Source organism: Hydractinia symbiolongicarpus, chromosome 4, assembly GCF_029227915.1.
Source record: "Hydractinia symbiolongicarpus strain clone_291-10 chromosome 4, HSymV2.1, whole genome shotgun sequence".
Taxonomy (NCBI): domain Eukaryota; kingdom Metazoa; phylum Cnidaria; class Hydrozoa; order Anthoathecata; family Hydractiniidae; genus Hydractinia; species Hydractinia symbiolongicarpus.
The window spans coordinates 21,604,919-21,630,568 of NC_079878.1; the positions used below are offsets into that span (position 1 = coordinate 21,604,919).

The window sequence follows — 25,650 nt, forward strand, 5'->3', positions numbered from 1 at the left end:
TTTTAAACGATGAAAGTCAAGTTTAACCTTGTCCCAGGTCTCTTCTACGCCTCTAATATTCTGCCCGGGGAGAAGCTTGAGTCAAATTAGCACATTCATTCCCACTGATTCTGCAGTTCACTACAAAAATATTGAGACGAACGTGCTGTTTGGATCATCTTACAAAATTGGCAATCATAAACTCCACTGCAAGCTTTGTTCTAAACCATAGACCTGTTGTTTTAAAATTGAAACCCATTTTGAAGATTATTCTTATAAAACAAAAGGCGTGTAATTCTCCGCAAATAGGCTACAGAAGTGCTGCGCTTTGAACTTTTTGGTTTGTTTGCTCTCAAATCCTTAGACAATATTAACAATTAGTGACGCATGAACGGACATCGTGCCAAATGATCATTTATACGAATATTGCTAAATCTGCGAGTGGCATCCGTTTAGCAATTTTCCGAAATTGTCAAACATAAAGCAATTGACGAGTGCTCCACAGTGGTAGGCTGTGAAAGCTTTGCTTTGACTACAGATGTATGTACCTGGATAACAAGGTTAAAAATGCGCTAGTCGCAGTGTTCGCGGGTTGTTATGATAACATAATTGTCTCATTATAAAAAGGCCCGTACTTACATCAGAAAACCGAAACAATCCGGACCGTAAACTTTATTTATAACACAAACGGAATTTGTTGATTAAATTGTGGTAGCACTACAAAACCACTTTAATTAAAACTAAATTCGGTTTTAGTTTTATATTGTACTTAAAAGTTTTTCATGCAAAATCCTTACCGCCGCAACGACAAGTTTAAATTTACATAACTTTTTCTGGAGTTTTGTTCCCAGTAACTTTTTCTGGAGTTTTGTTCCCAGTATATTTAAAAGAACTGGTGACAAGGATGTTATTTATTACATCAGGTTGTTATAACAATTATCTTCCATCTGTGCTTCAAAATATATTACCATTGCAATACGTTGGAGCTAAGTTTATACGTAGCGCATAGTTTTTATAAATTAGGCTCAGGGACAGGTTTTTAAATTTACCGTATTCGTATTGAGGGTGGAGAAAGGGGGGTTGGGAGGAGATAAAAAGAAGTAACATTATTACAGGGTCGTTCACAAAGCTATCAACCACACAAATGTCCACTATAGATTAAAAATACTTTCATACCACGATCCAAAAAAATTTAGATTGCATTACAGCCAGATTGGCGGAGGACTGAAACTTTGAAATAATACATGCTTAATAGCCTGAAACCAACGACAAAAAGTCCACCAATTTACTTTAACTAAAAATCTGGTGGATACCCCTCTGTCTTTCATATTAACCCTGATTGACATTCATTTATTTTTTGGACGAGAGGGGGGCGTGGCTTTTGAATTTACTGACAACAGCAAAAAAATTAAAAAAGAAGATAAAAATCCAATTTAACAATGGAAGTATAATATATTTACGATATACACGATAGTGTAACATCTTTTGTGCTAATTATAACATGACCTCTAACGAGGAATTATAAAATGTTTGACCAAGTTAATCATTAAACCATAAAATAATATTAATTTGGACACAAAGCGAGAAAGGTAAAGAAAATACAAAAAACTGCAACACCTGTTCTTGACCCGACTGCCGCCTTCTGCGGCAACTCTTCACTTTATCTCGAATTTTTTTTAAAACTTTTCCCTAGCTGAAAGATTGCTATGCCACATTTCTCAGTAAAAACGACTTGTAGCCTTGTGGCAACCTCGATCCCAGAGTTTTTTCTTTTAAAAAAAACCCTGGGATCGAGGTTGGCCTTGTGGTAGAGCTTTTGCTTTCAGTAGGAATATTGTGAGTTCGTTCTCCAGCCAATCATAGCATATATTGTAATAATGTGAAACGAAATTTTCTGCTTTTAGTACGAGAATAAAATTAATATTTTAAACAGTTGTCTATAGTTGATCTGCTGTTTTTACGTCAAATGGAATCCTTAAACGCACTAGGACCCCTTGAGAATCTCTACCCTGTGATAACAGTTTTAATATAGGTTCTGAAAGGCTATCCTGTGTAAACTTGGAGGGAAGAATACGTACAGGGTATTTCTGTATTTCTTCCTCCAAGGTGTAAATAATACGCACAAAAACATTTGAGCTGCTATTTAAAACCTTTGTTTAAGAGGGCGTTTTTTTAATATTTATTTATATATATTTTTAATTATTAATAAAAAATAATTGAAATATGCGTAGACTAGTTCCCACATCGTTCCCAAGGCCTTTTACCTTGTTGTCCGTAATAACGGCTCAGGGGCCACGAGACCCTGGAGAGGTTGGACTGGCAACGAGTATGAAAGCCACCAAAATACATGTGGCTATTATTTACAATTACAGGCATCTGAAAGACTGTTTTGTTGATTCTTTTGTCAAATATTCTTCTAATAATCAGTGACTTGGGAACTTTTCTTAAACAGAGACGTTCATTAAAACAGTTTATGATATAATCAAGTGACTTAGAGGTCAGCAAGTCTTCAGTTATAAGTTATATAAGGACTCCATAGCTTTGATGCTAACTGAAATCATATATAAATGCAATTCTTTGCAAAATATAAATTCAGCTGACAAACCAAAACTCAATTTTATTTATTATTGCCCATATATGTAAAACGCGTTAAATTGCTGAGAAAGTCAAAAATAAATAAAAATTTTAGAATATAAGTTTCTCTTTACCAAAGTGATAATCATATATCTAGTAGCCAACACGATGGTTACTCGCAAAGAACACGATGCAAAAAGTTCAAATATACACGAACCAAAGAACAAAGACAAGGCAGAAACGTGGGACGAAAATGTAGATACCGCCAATGCACAAGTTGTTCCTGACGAATCTAAAGAGGGAAATAAGGGGTAGGCAAATAAAGTTAAGTTTATATTGAGAATGGACTCATGTTATATCAAACTCGTACTCAGGGCTTCTTTTTTCTCTTCTTGACAATCTTGAACAGCAAGAAAAAAATTTTGTACAACATTTGTTAAGTTGTAAAGATGTTATTAAAAGACGTCGAGAACGTAATATAGATTGATGAAACGTAGGAGGATATATGATATTCTTGAATTGTATTAAAAGAACGCTGGAATATATAGCTGTATAAGAACAAACCCGGGACAACTCCAAATATATTGTTTCTTATAAAATTCTGATTGCCTGAAGAGCAGAAGAAAAAATTTAAGCTCCAACTTTATGAGGCGTTTACATCGCATTTTAAATAAAGGAAAAATCCTTTTTTTATGGAAAAACAAGCAAAAAAAACTCTTTCACGGAAACAACACTCGATGATTATATGCATTCAACCACATATCCGGACTCTTAGTCCCGCGATATTTAAAAAATAGACAAAAAAATCTAGGAATGACGTTGATATTAAGCCCAAGTCAACAATACATATTTTAAATACAATCTCGTCCCGCCAATTTTCGTCTCCTTCTCCCTCTTAGATTATGTCCCTCGCCGCAATACGCAACCATATTTTATAAAAGAAACTTTCAATGTTTACTACCTGCGTTTTACTTCTTATTTGTGCGCATTTACCACTGAACATCAACACCGCGTGCTTGGTTTTGTTGTTCTTTTTTGGGAATGTAATTGCGGTTTAAGTGCTATTTTGGTATCAATTTTTTTTTGCTGTATTGGCACAAATAAAACAGCTGACACAGCACAATACCAAGAGTAATTATCAACGGCAATAATGATATTTTATGATTGCAACAGAGTTTCCAGACATTTTTATTTTCTGCACCAAGACATTCACTTTATAAAGTGATACTGCGTGCAGAGGCTTAATTAATCCCTAAGAATTCAAAAGTATGACTGTTGATTGCGAAACACGTGCAGAAAATTCTCCGACATCTGACGAGCAAGATGCTGAATACCTTCACCTCAGCGACAAGACACTTAATGAAAATGTAGATACAGTCCAAGTAGAGGTTGTACCTAACGGTTCCAGTCATGAGAAGCCTAAGGGGTAAGAGCACTAAGCTTTTTTTCTAAAACAATGTACGCCAAAAGAAAATATTGTCTTTATTTTCTAAAAACAAAAACAAAAAAACATGTGGTGGCAGTTGTGGTTTTTGACAAAAGCACAAGAACTTATTTTTGGTCATATTATTTTTTATGTACTTTGAATGGATTTATTAGACTTATTTATTCAAACATGCTTAGCTGGTTGTAACTATGTATATATAGAGTAAACAAAAAAAACAATACTATTGCTGAGCCAACATTTTAAATGTTTTTCTTTTCAAGTTTTTTGTACATATGTTGTAATGTTTGTTGATATATAAATGGTGGTTATAGCTGTGGGAGCATAGGAAAGTCTAAAAGCTTTACATACAAGTAAAATAATAGGACACATATTTTAAAGCATTATAAATGGGACCATATTTAAATGAAACAGAGAATGAGGAGAACCTTTATAAAAGACAATTGGACCAAGAAAAAAATGGGAACGTAGAAGTAAAAATAGTTACTGAGGAGGGCGAAGTAACTGCTGTTGAGGAAGATTTTTTAATTAAAACAAATAAAACTATGTAAGACTACAATTGTATTTTTTAATTTCAGATCCATGTGAGGAAAAATTTCTAAACACAGGATCCCTGAATGTAGTACTGTATCTATCAAAGTGGTGGTGCCCTGTAACGGACCATAAAAACGAAATAGTTCAGGTTTAAACTTAAAGTATTTAAAAATTTTTGTTACTTTTTTATGGACCAAACCAAATCAAACTCATGGTCTAAAAACATAAAAGTGCCGACATGTAAGACCTTGTTTAATGATTTCTCAAGCCAATTGTATTTACCAAAATTACTGTATATAACTTTGTTTAGTGATTTTCTCTGACAGATCCATGCACCTCTAATAAAGTTCATATTCAAGTTGTTTAATGCATGCTATTGCTAGCACATGCATTATGCACATGCAATAATTTTTAAAAAGTTAACCAATGAAGCGCGTGTAATTTTTGTTGCACATGTGCTAAAATGTTCCTTAAAAACCCTTAGTTCTAAAAGCACAGTAATCGCCTTAAAATGAGAAAGCTGGCATCTGCTTTCTACTGGAAATAACTGACACAAAAAAAGAATAATACTACAACTCCACTAATTCATAACAAAAGAGAATTGTGACAAAACAAGAATTATCCTGGTGTGCTCAAAATTGACCTTACTGTTATTGTAAATTTAAATTTGTATTTATGATGCTGTTTTTTTTTACTATTTAGAAAAGATGGTGACGAAAAAGAGAAGCCCAAGCCAGCAGAGACAGTTTCCATTTGTTCTCTGGTAAGTGTCAATTTTGCTAGTGATTAGAAGAGATTATTTAAAAGAATCCACTCTGTTGAGTTATTGTTTAAATTAATTTTTAGGTGCTGGGTGTGCATTATAGATTATAGTACTTGTAATCCAAAAAGACGCAGTGCATGCTACACTTTATTTAACATTTTGTACATGCAGGCAGAACTCTCTTGCCAGAATGCCTGGTTAAAAAAAGTTTTCTTTCCATGCAACACTTTCACAAAAGTATCACATTTCAATACTTTGCATATAAAGTGTTGCAAGTAAATGAAAAAATAAACTACTGGAATTAATATTCCTTTCGAATCACCTTAACATTCGGTTAAAAGTTGTATCAATTAAAACTAAAAATCACCCAATACTAGCCAAAACCACCCATAATCAACCAAAACCAGCAATACTCACCTTAAGAACATTAGAAACATGACATCACCTGCTAACTATTAGCGAATGGTATAATAAAGCCAAACTTGCAACAATGATAATATTTTAAGAAATAATTACAGTCAAACCTGTCTATTACGACAAGTTTAAGGCAGGTGAACATTATAGACAAAACTTGTGTATAAAATATTGCCTACCGGACAAAACATGTAACTGCATGTGCGATCATGTATCATGTACACGTAACCTTACCTACAAGATTAAAATTTTTTACCTTAAAATCTATTTTTCAGTTCTTTTTCATATGGTTAAAATTACAATGCTCCTTGAACAATAACAATTTCCATGCTCTAACTGTAACACAATCCTGAAGAACATTTTTTTCTTTTGCCTTCAATATTATTCTAATCTAATATCTTTGTAATCACATTGAGCATATTATAATTACCTGCTTTTGGTAATAGAGAAGTATTGCAGGTAATTTATGTAGCAGCCAACATTGTGATTTGGGTTGTTCTGGCTTATTTTAGCTTGTTTTGACTGGTTTGTGGTTTTAGTAGTTATGCTTAAAAGTAAGAAGTAAAATAAGTTTCTGTTGTAACCTAAAATTCTCTGATGTAACTGAAGTTGTTCATGATACTGATGCATCACTCATAAATTATATTTAGTTTCGTTATGGTGACGTACTCGATGCTCTGCTTATGTTTATTGCTCTGATTGCTTCCATGGGAAATGGTGTGGCTCAACCAGCATCTTTTGTAATTTTCGGAGAATTAATTGAAGAGTTTGTTGATTTCGCTAAAGATATAAATGGAACCACCAGTATTGAGGACACAATGAAAGACTTTGCAGTATATTATGTCTACGTAGCTATAGGCATGTTTGTATGCTCCTTTTTGCAAGCAGCATTATGGTCCGTCTCTGCAGTCAGACAAATACACAGAATACGAATTCATTTTTTTCAATCCATTTTGAGGCAGGACATCGGATGGTTTGATGTCAATGAAGGAGGGGGTTTGACATCTCGACTGTCAGAGTAAGTTGATGTTATTTAAGAAATATAAAGTTTAAGTAATAATAATAATTAGTGACATCTTTTATAAAAAAACCATTTTTTCAGTGACCTTACAAAAATGCAATCTGGTATCGGCGATAAAGTTGGAATGACAGTACAAGCATTAACAATGTTTTTTGCTGGCTTTGGACTTGGGTTTTCTTACAGTTGGAAACTGACACTGATTATTTTGTCACTGACACCAGCTATTATTATTGGAGGTGGAATCACTGGCAAAGTTGTAGCAGCCTTTACTTCCCGTGAACAAACAGCATATGCTGAAGCAGGAGCTGTAGCAGAGGAGGTGATTAGTTCGATACGAACTGTTGTTGCTTTTGGGGGACAAGAAGATGAAATAAAAAGGTTAGACTACACGTAATGCTCCATAAGAAAATTTATTACCACCTTCACTTTCAAGTGTTACGTAACAATTGAATGTTTTCACAGAAAGCTAAAAGAGAAACAGTTTGTAATGAGGGTACCAAATACTACTTTCAAACTTGTCTTTGCTTATATGTTTTTACTTTATTTTTTAGATATGATCAAAAATTGATAGGAGCGGAAAAGGCTGGAATAAAGAAGGGTGCAACAATGGGCGGATCATTTGGATTTTTTCATATTGTTATTTTTTCATGTTATGCTTTGTCATTTTGGTACGTGCTTTTCAAATTATTTTCTGCTTTTATGTAAATCAGTGTTGTAAAGTATAATAAAGCTTTAAATATCCATCTAGGTATGGATCAAGAATGGTTGCTGATGAGGAACTGACATCTGGCAAACTTATGCTTGTTTTCTTCTGTGTTATGATTGGTGCTGCACAATTGGGACAAGTGTCTCCAAATTTTGAAGCAGTTACAGCAGCTAGGGGCGCAGCATTTCAAGTTTTTAAAATATGTGAAAGAGTAAGTCTTGTTTAAAACTTTCTGATCCTTCTTCGTTGTAGTTTGTGAATGATATCCACATCCACCATGCTTGTCACACACAAAACTGGCTTATTATTACAAAAATGGAAAATAATCTCAGATTTTTTCTACATGAACCAATAGCCAAATTAAATTAATTAGTAAATCTTAATTCTGTGTGACGATTACTGATTAATTCTACTATAAGTTGCATTAACTTCGTTTTTCTAGGTTCCTATAATAGATTCTTTAGCAGAAAATACAGGAAAGAAAGTTGGGGAAGTAGATGGTAACATTGAACTAAGTAATGTTCATTTCCGTTATCCATCTAGACCAGAAGTAAAGGTAATGGGTTTTGAATATCTTGTTAAAATGATCAAATCTCATTGTCGTAGCATAAACATAAGAAATATAAAATGTTGATATAATTGATATTTTAATATGTAATAACAAACCATGTATTTATGTTTGAATTTAGGTTCTGGATGGGTTCAATTTGCTTATTAAGAAAGGTTCAACTGTTGCGTTGGTTGGGGAATCTGGTTGCGGAAAGAGCACTATTGTTAAGCTTATTCAAAGATTTTATGACACAGAGGAGGGAAAGGTGGATATATATTTTCTGATGTGTAATCAACTGCTGATGTAGTTTGTGTGTATATGTTTAGTATTATAACATGTGCCTCTCAATATTTAGGTAACTCTAGATGGAGAAGATTTACGGGAGTTAAATTTAAAAGAGATGCGTTCAAATATTGGTGTTGTCAGTCAAGAACCTGTCTTGTTTGATATGACGATTGCCGAAAACATCAGGTTTGGTGCAAGATTTGGTGCCACTCAGCGTGAAGTGGAAGAGGCAGCTAAAAATGCTAATGCACATGATTTTATCATGACATTGCCTAAAGTAAGAATATTGCAAATATGTTTTAATTCATATTGCATAGGCTGGTGTAACTGCTTTTTACACAGTTGAACCAAGAACAGCTCAATTTTTAAATTTATTTTGCCTAAACATCTTTATTTACTAAAAAAGACTGACAGTAAAATGTATGTTACCCCTTGATATAGGGTACTCAATAAAAATTAAACTTGCTTGTGCCATTTCTTGATAGAAAGTTGTCCTGAGCACTGGAAAGCCCCTATAAAGTTCCAAAGAAGTCATCTTAAATTAAATGCAGGATTCTATTCTGAGATTTAATTCTAAAACTTTAGCTGTTTGATGTTATTTAGGGTTACGACACAAATGTTGGTGAAGGAGGTGCTCAATTATCTGGTGGTCAGAAGCAAAGAATTGCAATAGCACGAGCGTTAATTCGTGATCCAAAGATATTGCTGTTTGATGAAGCTACTTCAGCTCTTGACACTGAGAGTGAAGCTATTGTACAAGCAGCTATGGATAAGGTGTGTGTGTTTTCCTGTTTTTATCTATGGTTGCTGTCGAAAAATTTTGATTTTTTACGACTTTGGAGGAGGGTTTCGATTAGCAGAAAAAATATTATTGTGTTTGTTGATTTTTGAAGAACAATACAATTTTATATCACATTCACATTCATTTTTGAAAATCTTGTTTTTTATGCTCAGAAATGTCATAACTACAAAACCGTGTTAAAAAGTAAAATGTTTCGCATTAGGCTAGCGAAGGACGCACAACTGTTATCATAGCACATAGATTATCTACTGTCCGAAATGCTAGCTCAATCGTGGCTGTAAAAGATGGAAAAGTAGCAGAGATTGGAACGCACAATGAATTAATGGAAAAACAAGGGGTATATTACCAGCTTGTTTTGCTACAAACAATGGCAGACGAATTGGAAGAGGAAGATTTAACCGAAACAGAGAAAGGTACTGTAATGCCTTCCAATCTTCAGGTAGAAGGAAAAAACACTCTTATACACGGTTGTTCCTGTTAGAACAGACTATATAAGAACATAAGGCTTCAATGTTTTCGAACATTTAAGAACATTTAAGGCTATGCAATTCTAAGGAGTACTGAAAACCATCTTTAAAAATCCAAAAATGTCACTTTTTGAGATTTTACACCAACGTGTATTATATTTATTATGTATTATATTACACTTCCTGAAAAAAAAATAATTTTGGAAATATATATTATGGCATAAATCGTCGCCTAGCATTGGATCTTTTAACTTGCAATTTTTGTATATATTTAGATGAAATTCTTAAAGCTAAATTTATGCGCAGCATTTCTGCTATGTCTAGTGGAAGCGAAGAAGAACGAAATGTTTCCGTCAAACTTTCAAAGCAGTTATCTATAAGACATTCGATGAGAGCAAAATCAACAGTTGTATGTTTTTTTCTTTATTTAGTCTGGCTGAAAAGTTGTAATGAACATTTTATGCCACAAAGATTGTAAGAACTTTAATAAATGTGATAAAGTGAAAATTCTGTAAATAGTTTGTTTAATTTTTAAGTTTTTCATCAAGGCAATTATATAAGGATTTATCCAAAAGAATGTTTATCCAAAATAATGGCAAAAGGAGGCATTTTTTGAATAGTGCTTATCCTGATGGACGGGTTCCTATAGAATTTTTAAGGACTGGGGAAGGACTAACGATATTACAAGAATGCAGGAAAGAATATTGTTAGCAAGAGAAATAAACTTCTTTTATCTTTAACATTTTAGGATGTGAAGAAAGACTCGAAGAGTGAAAAGGAAGAGGACTATAAACCACCCCCTGCTGGTATAGGGAGAATTATGGCTTTAAATAAAACAGAATGGCCTTATTTAGTTGTGGGTGGCTTTTTCAGTGCTATTGTTGGTGCCTTTCCTGTAGCATTCGCCGTTATACTCAGCGAGCTTCTTGTAGTAAGTATGTTTTTTTTAAGAAATATTAGGTCAAACAGCAACAGTTTACAGCTTCCAACATTCTGTATCTTGTCGTTTTTTATTTGTTATTGTTTGGGACGTGTAGAGATAAGTTAACTTTAAAAGAGTTTGCAACGGATCTTCTCAACAACCAATAAAAATCACGAAAGGGTTGCCATCTTTTGTGTTATGCAGATTGAGCGTATATGCCGATGCTGGGAAGGATTTGCACATAGCTTGTTTTTTACTTTTAGACTTTTACAAAACCACCTGAGCAAATGAAAGAGGAGTCACGGAAATGGGCGTTAGGGTTTTTAGCCCTGGGTGTTGTGGATTGCGTATCATTATTTTTCTCTGTAAGGAATACATTTTTTTACGAGCTATGTCTAATCACAGAAAATGAAATTTTAAAAGTGCTTCTTGTTTTTTAGGCTTACCTGTTTGGGATAGCAGGAGAAATTTTAACCCGTCGATTAAGGAGAATGACATTCACAGCGATACTGAAACAGGTATTGCGAATTGTCGTAATGACGTTTTTTAAAAAATGTTTTTAGATATTTTTGGTTTAACATTTTGTGATTATTCTGAGTATAAACGCATTTTTTTAATAAGAATCGTATTTTTTTGTGTTGTTTCAAGAAAATCGACATTTTGATTTTTAAATAATTCTTAAAAGTGATTCTTAAATAATTGTTAAAGCGCTTGACCAAAGTTGAAACTGTTGGAGAATAAGATGACATTAAAACACGGTTGAACGAACAAGGAAAAGACTTACACTCTATAAAAACCAATGTTTAACACATTTTCAAAATATGCATGTTTGGTTATACACAGCTATATTATTCTATGTATTTAGTTACTTCTGGGAAAATATTTTCAAAATGAATAAGTTAAATTCTTCGAATTTTGCACAGAAAAACAAAATGGTGTCCGATGATAGAGCCTAAAATTTTAGAAATCGAGCTTCAATCTTTTTTAATTTTTTTACATCTTTCTGCTTCATTTATTGTCTTGCTTCTGTTTTAACCTTTGTTGGATAATTTTTTTTGTAGGAAATTGCATTTTTTGACCATCCAGATAACAGTACCGGAAAATTGACAGCGAGACTTGCAACTGATGCATCAAACGTGAATGGAGTAAGTTCGCCTCATAGCACTACACTCGTTGTTTTTCCCTAGTTAACCCCGGACATAATGCTTGTGAAAAAGGCAGTTTTTTAGTATTTCTTGAAATGGCCAAACAGCCTCACTTGGCCGGTACTCTGCAGCCAGTTAGCTGAAAACGTTTTACCTTGCTAGGGATGTAGCCCGGTTATCAACATGTCCGCATTATGAAACAATCCCCCCGAAAAGAATTAACAAAATCGAGGAATTGGGATGTGCGGACGTAGCAAAAATAATTAAAACCATCTAAGATTTTGGATCTAACCAAATAACCAAGTTCTAAGCCCACTGTAAACACCACAAGTAAACATGGATAAGTTCGAAATGCGTGTTACTTGTAAAGAAACGGCTTTTCTGATATTCACAAGTTGTAGTAATAATACCTATGTGTAGTCTTCAATGTTCTTTAGGCTACCAGCAGTCGTTTGAACACGATGATACAAGTTGTATTCATGTTGTTGTTAGCTCTGGGCGTAGCATTCGGTTACAGTTGGAAACTCACCTTAGTGATTATCGCTTTTGCTCCGTTTTTACTGTTTGCTGGTGCAGCTCATACGAAAATTTTCACAAGCTTCGCTGCCGAAGAAGGTAAAAGGCTAATTCATGCGAGTGCTTTGGCTAATCAAGCTATTATGAACATAAGGACTGTCGCTACGATTGGAAGGGAGAGCTACTTTATTGAGAAATATACTGAACTCATTGAGCAACCGTACAGGTACCTTGTTTGAGCTTGTTTATTTTTATTAGTATTTGCTTGCTTGTTTGTTTGTATGTTTGTTTATTTTATTTGCTTTTCCTTTTAATTGCTTTTGTTGTTATGCATATTTGCTTGTTTAGGCAATCTCTTCGAAAGTCTTTTGTTTTTGGCGTTACGTTTGGTTTATCGAGCTCACTTATGATGTTAGCGAATGCTGCTGCATTTTCTCTCGGTGGTAAACTAGTGCAAGATGAAGAAATAACATTTGACGAAATGTTCAAGTACGATACGCGAATCTCTCGTTGTTATTATTATTATTATAATTGTTATTTTTATTGTTAATATTACAAGATCGCGTCAAGGGCTATATGAACACGTAGTGAAGGCACGTTTGAACGAAACTGTTTTCAGAAGTGCGCCTTTCTAATATTTATCAAACAATATATGTCTTTGTTTATAGAGTTGTGTTAGCTGCAGTGTTCGGCGCGATGATTGCTGGTCAAATTGCTTCATTTGCTCCTGATTATGTTGCGGCTAAAGTGTCAGCTGCTCGTATCTTTAACCTGCTTGACCGTGTTCCTGCTATCAATGCTTTTAGTACAAGTGGATCTCGTCTAGTAAGAATAATTTGTTACCGTAACGTAAACGTATTGTAACGTTAACCTATACAGGCGTTACCAGAGCGTTACTGACAAAAACAGGGTTGGTAACTAAACAGGTTTTGAAAGAGGGTTGATAACCAGACATTTGAAAGTGGGTTGGTAATTGGACAGGTTATTAGAGAGGATTGGTAACCAGTACAGGCTTTAGGGAAAGTGTTGGTAACCAGTCGACTTTAAGTGACAGGATTTCAGAGAGAGAGTTAATAACTGGACAGGTTTTAAAAGAGGGTTGCTAACCAGACAGTTCAGAAAGGGCTGATAATTGGACAGAATATAAGAAAGGGTTAGCAACTAGACAGACTCTAAGAAAAAGCTGATATTTAAACAGGCTTTGATTGAGGGCTGGTAACCACTACAAGTGGTTGGGAACTAAACGGGCTTTCAGAAAGAGAGAGAGAGAGAGCTAGTAATCCAGCAACCTTCGAATGGTAAGCAGTACAAGCTTTGAGAGAGCGTTGGTAATAGTACAGGCTTTAAGATAGAACGTTTCAGTGTTATTGCATTGCCGCTGAGGTCTTTTTTTAAAACTTTCATAAAAACTATTTTTAGGAGAAAGTTGATGGACACATCGACTTTGAAAGTGTGTCTTTCAACTATCCAACTAGGCCTGACGTCAACGTTCTGCAGCAGTTATCATTTGGAATAAAATCGGGTCAAAAAGTGGCGCTGGTTGGCGCGTCTGGGTGTGGCAAGAGCACCAGTGTTGGATTATTAGAAAGATTCTACGACCCCTTTGAAGGAACAGTTAAAATCGATAATCACGACATCAAAGATTTCAACGTCAAGTGGTTGCGTTCGCAGCTGGGTTTAGTGTCACAAGAACCAGTCTTATTTGCTCGCAGCATAAAAGATAATATTAAATATGGTCTGGACGAGGAGATCGCAGATGAGCTAGTCCAAGCTGCAGCTGAAAAAGCCAATATACACGGTTTTATTTCAAACTTACCAAAGGTTTGTGCAATCTCTATCTGTATTTTCCAAATACTTATTGTTATCATACGGTATGATAAACAAAGCAGCAACGCTTACAGTAACCAAACAATTTTAAGTTCCGATGTAAAGGTGGGTTTACAGTCTATTCGTCGTAGACGTGCGAATAAGGGGAATACAAAATATCGTTGCAAATGAAAGAATGCAGTTCACACTAGCGCGAAAAATAAAACAACTGCACATACTGAATGAGTCAGTTATTTTTTAGTTTGGTACCAGCAGTTTTACACTATTTCAGCACATTTCAGCACTTTTTTATTTATTGATATTGATACTCAATATTATACTTAACAATCAGATATTCAATATTGCACTCGTTTTCTATTTTGAAATCTGATTGGTTAATAAATTCCCATTCGCCGTGGTAGTTGAACTTATTGCAACTACTGCGACGAATGCTGGCGAATGAAAGAAAATAACGTTGTATGCTTAAAATAAGTATTGCGCATGTGCAGATTCATAAACGCTTATTCGTGCGACTACGGCGAATGAAGTGTAAACCCCACTTTAATGTGTGACATTTCCAATATATCTTTTTTGAGCTACAAGGCGGAAAACTTTATCATATAAGGAATGATTTATTACTAATATTATTTCACTTTTTTTATTTAATATTTCTTTTTTATTTCAGGGTTACGATACAATGGTTGGAGAGAAGGGAACGTTGATTTCAGGCGGTCAGAAGCAACGAATTGCAATTGCCCGCGCGTTGATTAGAAATCCCAAAATAATGTTGCTTGATGAAGCTACTTCAGCCCTAGATTCAGAAAGTGAAAAGGTAAAACGCATGTTATTGCGTTGCAGCAAAGTCAATTGTTATTGTGGTGTAATTCACTTCCCCTGTAGCAGAAATATAGTGTTTTTTCTATTATTTTCAAATTGCTCTAAGTCTGCATATACATAGCTTTTTATAAGCAAATAACATTTAAAAACTTGACTTTTATACTTAAAATATTTTTACGAATAAGATTTTCTTTTTTGTTTTCTTTTGACTATCTACGGCCAACGAATTGGTTTTGCAAGTGAAGGTTTTGGGGGGAGGAAATGGAGTGTGACAGTAAAAAAAAAATTTTGAATTTCTTCAGACTGAATAAAGAACTGTAGTTAGTGCATTCTCATATGACGCGTTTGGCCACCTTGAAAGGCAAAATTCTCTTATTGTTTGGGAAGTCTATACAACTTATGGTTTTGGGCCAACTAGGTGGTTATGTGGTATTTTGCAGACTGTATATGAAAAACAACTTCATGTACGGGAAGTGCAAATGAAATTTAAAAGTCACTTTTTTAAAAAAGTACTTGTACCACTGGAAAGATCTTGAAGGAAGGATAAAAAATGGTACGTGTGAATCTTACTTGTTGTAAGAGGTATGGTCTACTAAATGCTTAAAAAACTGCCTTAATATGACATAAATGCTGATGTCAGCATTTATAAGGTAGTCATTGGAGAGACGTTAACAATTTGTTTATAGACATAGTTTTACCTTTTTTTCGTTAAGGGGTCATTTCATGTTGAAAAATGATAAATTAAAATCTTGCAGGACATTTTGGGGGACGAGTACCCGTATTTGACTTTTCACCATATTTTGTCAAATTCAGGCAGACTATAATTATGTGAATGTAAGACGTTCCATTTTTCATCCTTTTTTGCGAGATCTATCCTGTGTGGTATAGTTAGTTTCTAACTGCAGCGCTAACAAAACTATTCTAGTTAAAGGTGGCATCTCGCTGCCTATTTGCTTGGACTATCCACTAGGTTCCAAAACCTTAGTTTATTACGCTATGATATTCTTTCTTTCCTTAGATTGTACAAGAAGCACTTGATGTAGCCATGGAAGGCCGTACATCCATCATTATAGCGCATCGTTTATCAACCGTGCAAAACTCTGATCTTATCGTTGTTGTTCAGCATGGAAAAATTGTTGAAATGGGAACACACCAAGAATTGATAGCTAACAAAGGACCATACTTCTTGCTGAATCAAGCACAGTTGTAAGATTTATAAATCATACCGAAAACTGGGAGATATTTTTATTATCAATTTTTAACAGAAAACTGAAACTCCAAAAAAGTGGATCTGCTTCGCGACAGGTTTTATTATATTTTAAGTTATAGACGCAATAATATTTTTGTTACTATTGGAATACGTTACTGGTATTTATGGTTTATTTATATATGGTAATCTTCATAGTTTCATTGTAACGTTGTTGTTCCATTTGTTGCACATATTGTTGCAAATACTCTTTATGATGCAGCGTTTCGAAAAAAAGCGTTTTGATGTACAGAAAGGGCTCTAGATGCTTTTCCCCAAGCGAAATCTTATAAATCTATATAAATTTATATAAATTTTTCTTTAGTGTTTTTTCCACCGCCGTTTATAAGTATAGTAGTGATGCGGAAAATTCCATCGGTCATTATATAACGAATCTTGTTTTTTCGCCTCCACTTCATATATAAGAGAGATAATACTGCATATGTATGTTAATTTTTTTACAACATATTTTTAGGTAACTATTTACTGATAACTATGTTATTTTTACTCTTCCTCGTTACCAGGGTTTGTTGCCTCAGGTCAAGCGCATACTTGACAGAGTTCCTGACCTCAAAAAGACAAGAACCTCTGGAAACGGGGTTGATTTTTATTTCAAGGGATTATATAAAGTTCAGTTAATTGTGTATCACTTATATAAAATATACTTCTCTTGTTATTACATATATTTATTTTAGCATCTTTAAAGATAAAACCCTGCTTTTTTGTAATCATAAATTTACAGGCATGGCTGAGGCTGAATTTTAAAACTTAAGCTAAAAACGGAACACATAAGAAATCACCAAACTCGTCTCCAGGGCATATTGTGTCTCAGGAACGAAGTTGGAATTACACAGTTTAAAGAAATGTGGCAGTGATCCCAAAATTATTTTTGTGTTCTTACTTGTTAGCTCTGATCAAGTTTTTATTTATACGAATAACTTTCATTGATCCCACCAAATTGTTGAACTGCAAAATTGCATTTTATTGTTCATGTGCAGACTGTCAGAGAGACTGAGGTGATGGTGAAGATGGACATTGCTCACTTCGCCTCAATTCTATGTGAAAAACTAACAAGCTTAGTAGGACAGATTGGTCACAGACGATAATATTAATAAATCTACATAACTAATTCATATCTTTCATTGTGTTTTTGAGAAAGTTAAAAATCTTTAACTGCTGTCTCCAACAGAATAGATGATTCGTCAACCTCGGTCCCAGGGAATTTTGTCTTGTTGATGAAGTTTACAGTGGCCACTCCGTAATAACAGCTCAGTGGCCACAAGACCCTTGGGACGCGTTTGCCACATCGTAGCAACAACTTAGGGGTCACAAGACCCTGGAGATGAGGTCGATGATTCGTCTCAAACTCGCTTTATAGCGCTAATTCAAATGAAGAATGTTGGTCATTGATTTTGCTTGTTAAGAAGTTTAAGGATTAGCTATAAGTTTTCATACAAGAAATTCTACTTTGGAGATGTGAAATATCGACTCGCGAAATTCAAGGTAACGTAAATGGCGAAATAACCGCCCAGCGGTTTTAAACTGAAACGCTTCTTAAATCGCTTCTTAAAAACGCTTTTAACGAAGAACTTAGTGTAGCTTAGCTTTATTTCGGCAGAATATTGAAAAATAAAAACAAAATAGAAAAATTTTTTTACACAACCTTCTCGAATTAAATTTCATCGAATTGAAATTTGGGGCGTTTTTTTCAAAAGGCCTTCATCACGGCTGTTTCAGCTAGCGAGATTTCGGAAACTCAGACTGCGCATGTCAAAAAAAAATTTAAAATAAGGACTGGGGCGAGTTGCGCTTAAAAGTAAACAAATTTTAGGGTAGCTAGCACCAGGTTTAATAGGCATTTTAATCACATAAACCAACTTAAGGACTGGAAACTAAGTGGTTTAAATAAAATATAGTCCTATACCAATAAGATTAATTCAAATACAAAGCTATTCGCTTGTTGCCTAGCTAAAACAAAACAAAAACTTTCAACCTCCATTTTGAAGACTGTGGACACCATGCCAACTTAAAGCAAAATATTTTCAGATACGAAGTTATCCCACAGATAATTTTTATAAAAATCATTCCAAGATAGTTACGAGATACGAATAAAAAAAGAACTGTAGGTGTATCAGTACATTACGAATTGATATTGTATCAAACATTAGGTACTTTTTTTTCAAAATTTTTGTTAAAGTTCAAGATGGCTACTGGGGATTTACACCTAGCTCGGTTGAACAAGCTGTGTCGAATATGTGGAAACACTCTGCCTGGACGATCACATATTGTCCAAGAGCACATAAAGAACTTGGACAGTATTTTCAGAGCTGATTTTTATTCTGATCGGGCAGGCATTCACCCAAAAAAATTCTGTCACTCGTGCTTTGCTACAATAAGTAATGTCCTAAAACGTGACTCAGCTACCGCTATTGTGCCTGTTAAATGGTATACACATAAAGACACCGAGTGCAAAACATGCATATTAAGTGCACAAAAAAAGAGAGGTGGCAAACCTATGAAAAGAAGGGGCGGTGGTAACCCAACACACAAAGCTGTGGATTCCGCAGAAAAAACTTGGACACCCCTAGAACTTAATAAAATTTACAGAAAAACCTCTGAACTTTTTGACTATAGTGGAAACGTTCTCTCAGACATAAATATCAGTGAAGGCAACTGGGAACATCTGATTTGTGCTTTGTGTAGCAATATTTTAAAAAGGCCATTAATGATAAACCAATGTAACCACGTGTTTTGTGCCTTGTGTTTAACAAATTGGTTGGAAAATTCAAATAGATGTCCCACCTGCAGCATCCCAACAACACCCGGGGATGTCTCGCCTGGTTTGTGCATTTCCAGGATTTTAAACACACGAGTTGTCAAGGGAACATGTGGTTGTTCATTTAAACTGCTGTCTGCACAATCGCACACATGCTCTCCAGCATTGTCATTTACAACACTAGAGATGATGCAGTTGAGCCCTTCCAAGCCTGTACCGAAAAAGGTAGAAGAATGCATTGCTCATGTGGTTGGAATAAAAATGCAGCAGTCAAACTTGCCGAATAAAACTGTCCAATTGCCCAGTGGAAGTTCACAAGTAAGATTACTTATGTATGGAGTGGACTCAGTAAAAGTGATTTGACATTGACTTTTTTTAACAAGCAACTGATTTTCAAACGGCTGATAAAGCAAAAAATTTTGATCTTAGCAATTTTAAGGCTGAAATCAAAACTGAAAATAAGTTGCTTTTGTATATGTCTATATATGTGCATACCTAGGTTATCATTTTTTTACAATTCCAGTGAAATGTTTCTTATACACATTTTTTATACAAAAAACAAGCCATAATAAGAACAAGACAAATTTTAAAATGTTCAGAGTAAATAATTAAAAATAATAATAAATATAAGTAAGTGGCTAGAGGGGTCACAGAATATAGGAAGTTTTGGGGGTCAATAAAAACCATTCTATATATTAGGAGATTTACTAAAATTTTGATGTGCCCACCCTAAATGCTAAGGCGTCTACATCGTTAAGTGATCTTATATAAAAAATGTGTATAACTACTTTATACAAAAATACAAAACTATGCTATGTTATATTAAAAATAATGTACACATAATTGTCTGTAACAATATGATAATTTTAATAGTAATATTACATTTTACATAAAACAAATTAATAACATATGTTCCATATTTTAGCCATTGACAATAACACCCATTAGAATTCCTCGCAAGTCTTCTGATGAAACATGTGAAAGGAATGTGCGGAAAAGAGCAAATACAGCCAAGGAGTTAATCCATCTGATGTCTGGTGAAGAAACCCAATCTGTCACAAAACAGACCACAGCACTGCTAAAGTCTATGGAAGAAAGTGACAGAAATACTATCATTAAAAATTTGGGTACAGAAGTCATTATTCCAGCCAATCACATCACAGCAATGAAATCAAATTTAAACATGCCATGGAATCAACTACGTGAAATATCACGTTGGTTGAAAACATTCAACATAAAAATTGAATCAGAAAAAAAAGCAAGAAGTGTCGCTGCTGAATGGGTAGGCCAAGGACTGAGAGTTGAGCTGGCTCCTCTCACCAAATTATCAGTTGGAAACAGGGTATCCGTTATACCTAGGCCCTGGGGGTATCTGTATAATGTAGTTGGCCACATTCTGTATCAACTCAAAAAGCTAGAATGTCACAATTTACTTGTAAAACATAGTTTCATTCCTGACAATGAGATCCATGTTAAAATTGGTGGAGACCATGGAGGAAATAGTTTTAAAATGGCATATCAAATAGGCAATGTTCTAAACCCAAACAAGAAGGAAAACACAATAATGTTTAGCATTTTTGAAGGTAACAAACATTAATGCAATATATTACAAATATGAAAAAAAAAAAATTAAAACTGGAATTTCCAAAATTCTATGCATGTGATGTCTAATTGTGATCTAAAGTAGAAATGATCTAAGTGATCTAAAGTAGAAATCAAAACATTTTTTATATTTTTTTTTTAAATTAGGGAAAGACACAAGAACAAACTTAAGAGTCTGCCTTGAACGGTTTCGACCACAAATAAAAATGCTGCAACAAGTCAAATATAAAGAGTCGATATTCCGTGTATTTATGTATGGCGACTACGAATTTCTGTGTGCAATGTATGGTATAACTGGTGCAAATGGTAAATATTAATTACTTAAGATCTGGGGCAAGTTGCTAGTTGATAATCAAAATTAATTAATTTTTGACCACAAATAAAAATGCTGCAACAAGTCAAATATAAAGAGTCGATATTCCGTGTATTTATGTATGGCGACTACGAATTTCTGTGTGCAATGTATGGTATAACTGGTGCAAATGGTAAATATTAATTACTTAAGATCTGGGGCAAGTTGCTAGTTGATAATCAAAATTAATTAATTTTTACAGAACTTTTTTTGCAACTTCATAAAGTTCCTGTAGTTTAACAATGGGTTTTTACTACGCAGATATGGGAAATGCATAGTTAAAAATGGTTTATTTTTAAAAGTTTCTAATAAAATATGTATACTTTAACATTTGTGTTTAGGGCGTCACAGCTGTTTGTTTTGCAACATTACCTCAAAACTAATGAACATCCCAGTGTTTACTCGCAAGAAATTTAAGAAAAGGTCACTGGCGACACTTGAAGAAAATTTAGCAGATTTCCGTGAAAGTGGTGGGAGCCCTAAAAATGCGAAAGAATTTTATAATGTCATTGACAACATATTTTTTGACATACCTATTGATCAAGTATACATCATATTTTTATGCTTTTCCACTGCAAGTTGATTTAATAATCCCAAAATAAAATCTATATAAACACCTAATTTTAGGTCTGTATTCCTGGTCTTCATATTTCCTTGGGTGTATATCAAAAGATGTTTAAAATGTTTGAGTCTTCTTGCCAAGACTATGATGTAAAAATAGCTCTGCTGTTGGCAACAGAAGACAATGAACTGGATTCAGATTATGGTGACTACATCGAAGTCCTTAAAGAAACAAATGACTTGCAGCAAAAGCTGGAAGATGAAAAAGCCAAATTAGCAAACCAGCAAGATCAGTTAAACTGGCTTGTAATATCTGGTGGCTTACAACGAAATATACTGACGTACGAGAAAAGTATAATAAAAACTGAGAAGAAAATCACAGAATTAGAATTAGAAATCTCAACCTTGGGAAACAACAAAAGAATTTTAGTGGGTATGATCATTTTTATTACCTAAGTAATTTTTTGTGATATTCGCAAATGTTTTTTTGTCTGGAAATTCCAAGAAATTTAATTCCCGAAAAAAAACTTTCCAAAATTATAATTTTCATTCTGATCTTATGATGCAAGCCTTATATTCTCTCCAATCTAAAGCTATGTTTAATAGTTTGTTCATCTTATTTTAGGTGTTGGTCCTTGTGCTTCTTCAATAGATAAAACGCTGCAAAAAATGGGTGTTGAACGTCAGGCCTACCATGGCCAAAGTTTTATCGGCAACCATGTACATAAATTGCTAAAGGTTTGTTAATACTAACAATAATGTAGCAATTTAAAAATAACATATTTAAAGAAAATTAAAAAAACAATCTTGCTCTTATAGAAAGAAAACATCCAAAATTTAACATCCAGCATTAAAGAGATTGTTGCAGCACAAAAGCATGATGACCAGCTTATTCACAGTGTGAATTTAGAAATGGATAAGTACGACATGTTATTTACTTACTTTGCAGAAGTTCATAACATTTACAATTCGGCAAAATATCTGTCATGTGAGGAAATACTGGCTTTAGGTGAGAAACTTGTTCCTTTTTTTAATAATAAATAAGTTTTTTTTAAAATTTCATGTGCCAAAAACAAAACAAAAAGAAAGAATAATATACATATAGTACATAATTCTAGAAATTTCAATTAATAAATTCATGATGCATCTGCGAACTAACTGGCCAAAAGTTAATATTTCACCAAAACTGCATATGCTTGAAGATCATGTCACTGAGTTCATAGCAAAATGGAATGTTGGATTTGGGTTTTATGGCGAACAAGGTAAACAGCCACTTAAATTTGTAACCTGGTAACACCAAAATTTGTGTTTTTTACCAAAATGTGTTATTTTTCAGAAAATGTGTAGCTAGCTAGCTTAAATGTCAAATTATAACATTTTTAAGGTGGAGAAAGCTTGCATCATGAAATCAACAGGATGTCGAGCAGGTACAGCTGCATCAAAAACCCAGTCGAGCGGTTACGAAATACATTAAAGCAACATTTTGTTAATGTAAATCCTGAATCGAGCCAATTAAAACCAAAAATTAAAAAAAGAAAAATTGCACGTGAAGAATAACTTTTAGACTTACAGCTTAGATAGCTAGTTATATCTTTAACTGCATATTAGCATTACTTTGCAAGCTCCTTTAGTCTTTGCATTATTTCAAAGGTGGATCAGCTGGTCTAGAAAGAAAAAGAATTGAACAGTTAATTAGCTTACTACATGCATAGTTCATTTTTATTTGACTTTTTGTCGAGCTTACGTTAGTAGTGTATGAGACGCAGAAACCTTATTTAGAGTTACAGAATTGTTTATATAGAATGTTGTTTAGTGTTGTTATTCTGTGAAATATTAGCTTAGTAAACTACAACAGTTTTAATGCCTACAATAAATCATACAGTAGATTATGTCAAAGAGGGAGTTAAAATTTTCAGGTTTTACACTAACTTTTATTGCCAGAATTCAGCGCTCTAGCATTCTTTCAGAAGTACTGATACAGTTTTTTCGTTTTTCTTACCTTGTAGATGAGCCTTTCAGCTTTCCAAAAATATATAATACACCAGCCACATAACTTCGCAACGTCCACAAAACCAAAAATTAGTTGGAACAAGTTGCCATGTTAATTTTAACAAAAAAAAGTATGCCTTCAAAACTGCCACAGTATTACTCCAACAGCATGCTTGTCGCAAAGGTAAAAGAAAGATTTAGCTTCCAGCGTGTTGAAATGCTTTAAAAAACTAAATTAAATCCACTGAAATAGATTCTATCATGCAAAAGCGATTTCAAAAAGTTAGTTACTTATTTATCATGATTGTTTTTATTTGCGCCCGCCATCTTGCGCCTCAACGTGGCCGTAATTATTGACGCATGCGCAGTCTTAGTTTCCGCTCTGAAACAGCCGTGTCATTAGAAATAATTTTTTAATCACTCCACAAGGGAAGGCGATTTTCCGAAAAATTCACTCCTGCCTTGCTACATTGAGGAACTCTTTATTTATCTTTCTTTAGCCTGATTAGCTAGTTTTAATTTTTTCAATAATAAGTGATAGTTAGATGTGCATATTTTACATGGCTAGCCTCACAAATATCGAGGGATATACCCTGTCTAATTATTTCCATGACTTAGATAGAGAGTCCTAGAGTATTTAATACTCTTTTTGATTAAGGCCCGCGCTCTACTAGAAAACTCCCAGCAACATCCAACGGCCCACACAATGTGCCATCTCCCCAATTTGCCTCATATGGCTTGAGTTAACCCGGGGCTATGGTGTAACATTCAGTCGCCCATGTTGAATCGCCGTCAGGAGGAATCGAACCCCGGTCTCCCGCACAGAGTACGAGAGCTATATAAACACTAATCTACGGCGCCACAATAGCCTTATACCTGGGGCATGAGGGATATTTTAACCAAAGTTAAAGTTTAAAGAAATAGGACACAACTTGGAGTCCCTAAATTAAAGTTTATTGGGAAGCGATTTTTTTTTCTTGTTTTACTTCACCGCCCGTCTGGCGGTGATATTTTACGCGCATGCGCACGTATTTGCCAGCTCAAAAAGTCAGCAAAAATGGCCGATTCAACACGAACATTAGATCATCTATGTTATGTTTGTTTACATTGAACAATTTATCTGTTGCACGCATAGGTTGAAGACTTGCGCCTTTAGCTAACTATTTATGTATATTTTATCGTGTTTGTAGTTTTCTTTTCCTTTCTTATCTTTTCATTATGCTCTAAAAGCTGGACAAGCCATCTGTAATTTATTTTTTTTGTTTTTTGTTTAGTATTTTAGTTCTCGCTGTTAAGTTATAAAACTTTAGCTGCAAATATAAGAATAACAATTGTGGTTGTTACAATCTAGCTAGCTATTTAATGAGAAAAATATATGAGGTTGATAACTAGCTATCATCCTTTACTCTCTAAAAAGTCAACCCACCAGCAGAATGATTCATTACCCCACATGTTTGTTTCACATTGTTACTATTAAATATGTATTCATATGCTGTTATAATTGGATTTCTTTGTTTACAAAGCTCCTTTAGTTTCATCAAATAGTGTACGCTGTCTTTAATATGATATTTCTGGATGGGTAAACAAACAGGAACAAGTTCAGATTTGTTCCTATTCAAATATTCCAATTATATAATTTATTCAACATCTCAATGGCTTTGTGGCTTCATGAATTTGTAGCTTTGTGGCATTTGTACAACAGCCTAAAGGATTTATTACCTGGCTTGTATACCACACAAAACCCTGTTTGGATGTTATTTTTAAAAATTCTGCCTCCTTACATAATATCTGCTGTGGTACGCAAGTCAAAGAATCTATTTACATAGATTTTTTATATATAACTATTTTAAAAACAATTGATTACTATATACTGTGTACACTCATATAATAAACCCATGATATAATAACCATCTTGTTATAATAAACCAAAGTCCATTCCCCTTGGATTTATCTAAACCTTTCTATATACCGAACCCCATAAGTGAACTCTTGAATCCCCACCTTTGATACAACAAACTCTTGATATAATGAACTTTTCCTATTCCCCCTGGAGGTTTGTTATATTTAAAGTCCACTGTCATCACAACTTCCTCATCACATTTACCACAAATTCTTCAATTTCTCTGTTCACACTTTCTCCCTTGACTAAGTAAAGTACTGCCACAGGAGCAGGGTTGTAATTAGTCACTATAGAGCAAAAAAGTGTAAAATGTTGATGCAATAATGTTCACAAATTCTTTTAAAAAGCTTTTTGAATATTCTTTGGGTAGTATTTTTGGACCAAGCTCTAGCTAGCATCTTTTTGCCTGTAATGCAGATGATGGAACAAAAAAAAGTGTTAAGTAAGCCTTTGTTTATT

General features: G+C 34.1%; 2 protein-coding genes across 6 annotated transcripts; both read left to right on the plus strand.

Annotated features, from left to right (window-relative positions):
* The first annotated feature begins 2,222 nt into the window (after positions 1-2,222).
* Positions 2,223-16,690, plus strand: LOC130641826 (ATP-dependent translocase ABCB1-like). 5 transcript variants are annotated; one of them, XM_057448809.1, is made up of 23 exons: positions 2,742-2,864; positions 4,576-4,679; positions 5,234-5,294; positions 6,359-6,726; positions 6,811-7,107; positions 7,281-7,397; positions 7,478-7,646; positions 7,878-7,991; positions 8,125-8,250; positions 8,341-8,547; positions 8,874-9,044; positions 9,275-9,485; positions 9,815-9,948; positions 10,288-10,470; positions 10,725-10,826; positions 10,902-10,979; positions 11,523-11,606; positions 12,044-12,348; positions 12,471-12,611; positions 12,791-12,947; positions 13,542-13,943; positions 14,614-14,760; positions 15,784-16,690. In XM_057448809.1, exons 4-23 carry the CDS (start codon positions 6,392-6,394, stop codon positions 15,973-15,975), a joined length of 3,672 nt encoding a protein of 1,223 aa, XP_057304792.1. In that variant the 5' UTR covers positions 2,742-2,864; positions 4,576-4,679; positions 5,234-5,294; positions 6,359-6,391; the 3' UTR covers positions 15,976-16,690. The 5 variants fall into 5 exon arrangements, with proteins under 5 accessions (XP_057304790.1, XP_057304792.1, XP_057304788.1 ...); XM_057448808.1 differs by lacking the exon at positions 2,742-2,864 and adding an exon at positions 3,838-3,979; XM_057448807.1 differs by lacking the exon at positions 4,576-4,679 and having other exon boundaries at positions 2,223-2,864.
* Positions 16,691-20,766: 4,076 nt separating this feature from the next.
* LOC130641834 (uncharacterized) lies at positions 20,767-23,573 on the plus strand. Its single transcript, XM_057448822.1, has 7 exons — positions 20,767-20,874; positions 21,083-21,285; positions 21,369-21,735; positions 21,928-22,040; positions 22,122-22,311; positions 22,421-22,564; positions 22,687-23,573. The coding sequence occupies exons 1-7, from the start codon at positions 20,775-20,777 to the stop codon at positions 22,857-22,859; spliced, it is 1,290 nt and encodes a 429-aa protein (XP_057304805.1). The 5' UTR covers positions 20,767-20,774; the 3' UTR covers positions 22,860-23,573.
* Positions 23,574-25,650: the final 2,077 nt, after the last annotated feature.

Coding starts and splice junctions, on each gene's coding strand:
- LOC130641834 (XM_057448822.1), top strand. CDS start 20,775: ATGCTGCAACAAGTCAAATATAAAGAGTCGATATTCCGTGTATTTATG. Junction 20,875..21,082: donor TGGTATAACTGGTGCAAATG/GTAAATATTAAT, acceptor ATTTGTGTTTAG/GGCGTCACAGCTGTTTGTTT. Junction 22,565..22,686: donor TGGGTTTTATGGCGAACAAG/GTAAACAGCCAC, acceptor AACATTTTTAAG/GTGGAGAAAGCTTGCATCAT.
- LOC130641826 (XM_057448805.1), top strand. CDS start 3,822: ATGACTGTTGATTGCGAAACACGTGCAGAAAATTCTCCGACATCTGAC. Junction 6,727..6,810: donor TTGACATCTCGACTGTCAGA/GTAAGTTGATGT, acceptor CCATTTTTTCAG/TGACCTTACAAAAATGCAAT. Junction 7,108..7,280: donor CAAGAAGATGAAATAAAAAG/GTTAGACTACAC, acceptor TTTATTTTTTAG/ATATGATCAAAAATTGATAG.